This window comes from Gadus macrocephalus, chromosome 5 (assembly GCF_031168955.1).
Source record: "Gadus macrocephalus chromosome 5, ASM3116895v1".
Classification (NCBI taxonomy): domain Eukaryota; kingdom Metazoa; phylum Chordata; class Actinopteri; order Gadiformes; family Gadidae; genus Gadus; species Gadus macrocephalus.
In genome coordinates this window covers 20,262,041-20,267,513 of record NC_082386.1, presented here as the reverse complement: position 1 = coordinate 20,267,513, position 5,473 = coordinate 20,262,041, and the positions used below count along the sequence as shown (strand labels likewise).

Here is a 5,473-nt window from a genome sequence, read left to right as displayed (position 1 = left end):
ACAGACAGACAGCTCAGACAGACAGACAGCTCAGACAGACAGACAGCTCAGACAGACAGACAGCCGTTCTGAGCTGACCCTCCTACAACATGCTATTTTAGTGAGGTATATTTGTTCTCTATCTGGGCTGTGATTGGCTCTCCCTAGTCAGATGGATGGTTCCTTCCTCACCTGATTGGCCCGCTGGGTCCGACTTCCTGAAACACGTCTGGTTGATATGGGAACCCTTGACGCTCCTCTGACGATGGCCACGCCCATGTAGGAAGGAACGGAACAAACAGGAACAGATGCTATCGTTATGGCAATGCTGTTACTAGGGTGATATTGCCACAGAAGCATATTGTATACAAGTCTATTATAGATAAGTATTTTATACTGTATCTATAATTTCCTCCTCCTCCTCTTCTTCTCCTCCTCCTCACCTCCTTGTCCCTGCTGGGCGGAGGTCCTTGGTTTCCTTGGAGGTCCCGGGACTATGGCTGGACATGTGTTTGGTTGGTCTTCTCTGATTGGTCAGGAGGGGCCAGGCCTGACCTGATGACACACACACACACACACAAACACACACACTAAATTTAAGTAAAGGTAATTAACTAGTCAGTAAACATCCAATATTAGTCGTAATCTCACTAACTACCCTGATAGCACTTCGCGTTCTCTTTTACCTGAGTGAGCAGGTGCAGCAGGAGGGGAAAGGTGAAGGGTCGAGGGGGGGTCAGGGGTCACGGGGGCGTGGCCTATGCTCATCTTGCAGGTGGAGTCCAGAAGGTGCCTCTGATTGGAGGACAGAACAATTTTAGAAGTCTTACGGCTTTCCTAGTCAGTTAGTACTAGTATAAGTATTGGTACTAGTATAAGGCAGTAGTACCTGGTTCTGCAGTATTAGTACTAGTATACAGTAGTAGTACTGCAGTATTAGTACTAGTACTAGTATTAGTACTAGTGGTAGTAGTAGTTTCAGTACCTCCAGCAGCAGGTGCTGGTTCTGCAGTATTAGTATAGTACTAGTGGTAGTATTAGTACTAGTATTAGTACTAGTGGTAGTCCTAGTATCAGTACTAGTGGTAGTAGTAGTATTAGTACCTGCAGCAGCAGGTGCTGGTTCTGCAGGATCTCCAGTCTGTGCAGCAGATGATCTGAGCTTCTGCAGCTCAGCTCATCCTGAGGGCTGATCACCACAACACAATGACATACAACACAAACATACAAAACAACAATGACCCACAACACAAACACACAACACACAACACAAATACACAACACAGAAACAACCAATACACATTACACAACACACAATGACACAACCAACCAATACACAACACAGAAACAACCAATACACAACACACAATGACCCACAACACAAATACACAACACATAAACAACCAATACACAACACACAGTGACGCAAACAACAAATACACAACACACAATGACACAAACCACCCACACAACAGACCTTTTCATCTCCTGGAACCTCCTCAAAGCATCCGTCAGCTGGGAAACCCGGAACTCCAACTGACTCTGAGCCTACACACACGCACACGCACACACACACACACACACACACACACACACACGCTCATTAACAAGGCAACACACCATCAACAACAATACAAAGGACAATAACAGACTCACACATAACTCAAGTACACTAGTATGTAGATTCTAGAACAACGCAACACACTATATAACATAACAACACACTATATAACAAGACAACATACTATAACCAAACACAAATCCAGAAGATTTGATCTACACCACGGAACAGACAGTGTCCTCAATACAGCAGAGTGTTTTACTTGGATCAGAGGTGCTGTAGCGGCTAGCGTCGCCGCGGTAACAGCTCCCTGTTGGCATGACGACAGACAGCCAGTCTCAGGGTTAGGGACGGGATCCGAGAACTGCACCTCCCCCTCTAGCCGCCTGGGGGCGCTGTGGGACCTGTGGAGGAACCAGACACCTGGGATAACATCATCGGATACGTCCATGCATAGACTTTATCAAAAGGTATAGAGCTAGGGTATCTAGAGCTAGGTAATGTACAGCGTAGAGCTAGGTGATGCAGAGTGTATAGAGCTGGGTGATTCAGAGTTTAGAACTGGGCGATATAGACTGTAAAGAGCTTGGAGAGATTGAACTGTTCCGCTGCTCTAGGATCTAGAGTAGAACCAGATGATAGAGGGTATAGAGCTAGGTGATGTAGGGTATAAAGACCCAGGATCTAGAGAGTAGAACCAGGTGATATAGAAGATATAGGTGATTGATTTAGACTGTATAGAGCTAGGGGATGTAGAAGGTACCTGTGTTGGAGGCCTTGGAAAGGGTGGTTAGCCGTGAGAACCTCCTGACCTGAAAACAGAACCACTGGAGACTGGTCCGTCTGTACTGGGGACTGGTCCGTCTGTACTGGGGACTGGTCCGTCAGTACTGGGGGATGGTCCACCAGTAAAGGAGACTTTTCCTTCAGTACTCGAGATTGGTCCACCAGTATAGGAGACTGGTTCGTCAGTACTAGATGGTCAACCATCGACCGACTAGTCCCTGGCTTCAGCTTGTCCTTTTTTGACGTCTGTGGTCGCTGACCAGGCTTCCTGATCCCTGGGTGGACTCGGACTGGGGGTCTAGGTTTGGACTGGTCTGAGGGGCTGGGTTTGGACTGGTCTGGATGGCTGGGGTTGGACTGGTCTGGGTGGCTGGGTTTGGACTGGTCTTGGTGGTGAGATCGGGTGGACAGGACTGTAGTGGTTGAGCGGATAAGGACGTTGCCGGCATCAGAGCTGCAGGTGGACACGTCTTCCAGCCCGCTCTCACCCGGTACCCAGGAGAACGTCCTCATGACGACATCATAACGTACAGGTGTTTTGTTGAGGATGAGGCGTCGTGTTGTTGTCGCGCTACGGAAGCCCAGCGGGGCGATGTTTTTAAATTTCCCGCTCCGCCAACAACGAAGAAAGAAAGAAGAAACGAGAAAAAACACAAACTCGCTACGAACTCCTCATGTAAACGACGGAGGATTCTCCCGATGTCCAGACTCTAAACCCTGGACACATTGTTTACCTCAAGCGATAAGGAAATATGTTAATAACAGACAGCAGTTGTTGCTGACAACAACCCGACGTCTTCCGGTTTCCGTGGCGTCGGGTGCATTCCAATTTGACAACTTCCGGTTTCCGTGGCCTCGGGTGCGTTCCAACTAGATATCATATATTTGTTATATCTGATAAATAATCTAATAAAAAATGAATTTATCGTATTCATGAATTAAGGTTCGTTATTTCAATAAGCAACCAGAGCATTGTTTATTAAAACGACACACATTTTATTTAACAGTACCATATCAAAGTAAATCTAAATATTTTTTTAGAAAACATAACATATAAAAGGCAATATATATTTGTATTAAAACTGTAGTCCTTTTATATATTGATCGATCTCGTTTATGTCTGTACGTTCCAATAATCACAGTTGATAATCTAGTTTCAAAATAAAATCCAGATAAAACACAACAAGAGCTAATACAGGGGGTCGGACTTTTACTTTGAAAACGAGGGACCGAGTTTCAAACCGGAAGTATTCCCCGTCTTTGCTGTCACATGTCCTTGGGTCCAGAATCCTTCTTCACAATTCCCTCCCTCTGTTTGCTGAGATAGACAGGTAGGAAGACGCTTTTACTGTTTTTTTGATAGGACACTAGGTCCGCTGTTGGCCGGAGATGATTGGAGGTCGCTCCTGTTAGCTCCAGGGTCCCAGAGCCATGCGATCCCACGAGCCTGAAGGTTACCAACAGGACCGCTCGGAGCTCGTCCACTAGGATGGGAGCTTAATGTTAACATGATGGTCGACAAGGAGATCCAGGGTCTCAGGGTCATACTGCATCTGTATTATCTGTTTACTTTAGGGAAGTGTCCGTTTTTACCATTATTATTATTACATCATTATACTCTATTATACCCTCGGATAGGAAACGAAACCTACACTGGACGATGTGGATCTACTGAGTTAAAATCTGTCTTCTTGGTTGATCACGCAAACTCAGGTGCAGTCACGGGAAACTCGTGTGTGATTCAGGTGGTTGGTTAAAGGATGGGCTTTCCGTCGATTGGATCATAATCCAGTTAACCACAAACCCACAGCTTCTACCACCCTATAGTTCGGTAGCGAATTCTAATGTGTGGCAATGAATACCATAGCTGTGTCTTGATTCACGAGTCGTGTGTGACTAAGAAAAGTATGTATTGTGTTGATAACCCACACGGATTCTGTGTAGCAGTCTGTACTTTATGATTGAGCTTAGTGCTGGAGAGCTGGTCTCGGTAGATGCTTATCCGTCTGTTTGTGTTCAAAGGTCCCTCTTCCCTGCTATAAACGATGGCTGCTCAGGCGACCGAATCGGACCAAATCAAACAGGTGAGGGCTCCCATCCCGACCTATCCGTGGCCGAACTCCCTGTAGGGCTGGAGAATAACGTTAACTTGTGTGTTGAACAGTTCAAGGAGTTCCTGGGAACGTACAACAAGCTGACGGAGAACTGCTTCATGGACTGTGTGAAGGACTTCACCACCAGAGACGTGAAGCCTGAGGAGGTAACTGGGTCCTTCAACACCTTCATCTTCCTCCTCCCTCTCCAAACCAGTCTGCTCTGAGTTCTTCTCATCTTCCTCCTCCCTCCGCAGACCAGCTGTTCTGAGAGCTGCCTCCAGAAGTACCTGAAGATGACCCAGAGGATCTCGCTGCGCTTCCAGGAGTACCACATCCAGCAGAACGAGGCGCTGGCAGCCAAGGCCGGCCTGCTGATTCAGCCCCACTAGGGTTCCGAGCGGGGCCCCGCTGGGCTCAGCCCCCCCCCCCCTCCCCTCCATCCACCAGGAGGACTCCGGCGCTGGTCTCGGGGGTCCGGCACCACTTCAGTTCCATCACGTTCTCATCTTGCCTGAGACCCCAGGAACTGTTCTGCCACAAGCTGTAGGAGCGCTCTGAAAGGAGAGCTGCCTATTGGTTGAAGTCACTCTCCCTCCCCCCACGGGGTTTGGTGTCACCGGAGCATTCATTTCCTGTTTGTACAGGAAGCAGCGGATCATGTGACCAAGGCCTGGGACTTTTGTTTACGTTCAGGATTATTCTGTGTGTCTTTTGTTTAAAATAAATGTTACTTCAGTTAAACAGATCTTGCTTTCCTAACTGACGGTAAACTAGTTCTAGATGTGAACAGCTGCTAGGGATGCTAGCGGCTGGGGTCGGGTTTTGCTTCCGCAATACTATGAAAAAAAAAAAATATTATAGCAACAACGGTTCCGTCCACCAGAGGGCGCTACAGCGCAGGGTCAGTTTGCATCAACTATGTTCCGCTAAGAAATATACAAATTAAATGTCCCGACACCGCCTGAACCTGTATAATCGTAACAATTCAACACAGAATACATATAGTACACATTGAGGTCCCTGCTGGTCATGTGAGGAGGCGAGAGGGTGG

At 47.3% G+C, this 5,473-nt stretch overlaps 2 protein-coding genes across 3 annotated transcripts; one reads left to right on the top strand and one right to left on the bottom strand.

Annotated features, from left to right (window-relative positions):
- Nucleotides 1-138: 138 nt before the first annotated feature.
- Nucleotides 139-3,167, bottom strand: LOC132457333 (protein TALPID3-like). The gene is made up of 7 exons (XM_060051582.1): nt 2,304-3,167; nt 1,803-1,944; nt 1,457-1,527; nt 1,084-1,168; nt 666-774; nt 423-534; nt 139-238 (listed from the first exon to the last, which is right to left on the bottom strand). The coding sequence occupies exons 1-7, from the start codon at nt 2,837-2,839 to the stop codon at nt 148-150; spliced, it is 1,146 nt and encodes a 381-aa protein (XP_059907565.1). The 5' UTR covers nt 2,840-3,167; the 3' UTR covers nt 139-147.
- Nucleotides 3,168-3,536: 369 nt separating this feature from the next.
- On the top strand, nt 3,537-5,163 carry timm9 (translocase of inner mitochondrial membrane 9 homolog). Of its 2 annotated transcripts, XM_060051729.1 has the most exons (5): nt 3,571-3,657; nt 3,965-4,039; nt 4,349-4,410; nt 4,491-4,586; nt 4,677-5,163. In XM_060051729.1, exons 3-5 carry the CDS (start codon nt 4,372-4,374, stop codon nt 4,809-4,811), a joined length of 270 nt encoding a protein of 89 aa, XP_059907712.1. In that variant the 5' UTR covers nt 3,571-3,657; nt 3,965-4,039; nt 4,349-4,371; the 3' UTR covers nt 4,812-5,163. The 2 variants fall into 2 exon arrangements, with proteins under 2 accessions (XP_059907711.1, XP_059907712.1); XM_060051728.1 differs by lacking the exon at nt 3,965-4,039 and having other exon boundaries at nt 3,537-3,657.
- The last annotated feature ends 310 nt before the right edge of the window (nt 5,164-5,473 follow it).

Excerpts from the sequence above, each read along its gene's own strand:
- LOC132457333 (XM_060051582.1), bottom strand. The coding sequence starts at position 2,839 with ATGAGGACGTTCTCCTGGGTACCGGGTGAGAGCGGGCTGGAAGACGTG. Across the intron at positions 1,945-2,303 it reads TTCCAAGGCCTCCAACACAG|GTCCCACAGCGCCCCCAGGC; the intron begins GTACCTTCTACA and ends GTTCCTCCACAG. Across the intron at positions 1,528-1,802 it reads CTACAGCACCTCTGATCCAA|GCTCAGAGTCAGTTGGAGTT; the intron begins GTAAAACACTCT and ends GCGTGTGTGTAG.
- timm9 (XM_060051728.1), top strand. The coding sequence starts at position 4,372 with ATGGCTGCTCAGGCGACCGAATCGGACCAAATCAAACAG. Across the intron at positions 4,411-4,490 it reads AATCGGACCAAATCAAACAG|TTCAAGGAGTTCCTGGGAAC; the intron begins GTGAGGGCTCCC and ends TGTGTTGAACAG. Across the intron at positions 4,587-4,676 it reads GAGACGTGAAGCCTGAGGAG|ACCAGCTGTTCTGAGAGCTG; the intron begins GTAACTGGGTCC and ends CTCCCTCCGCAG.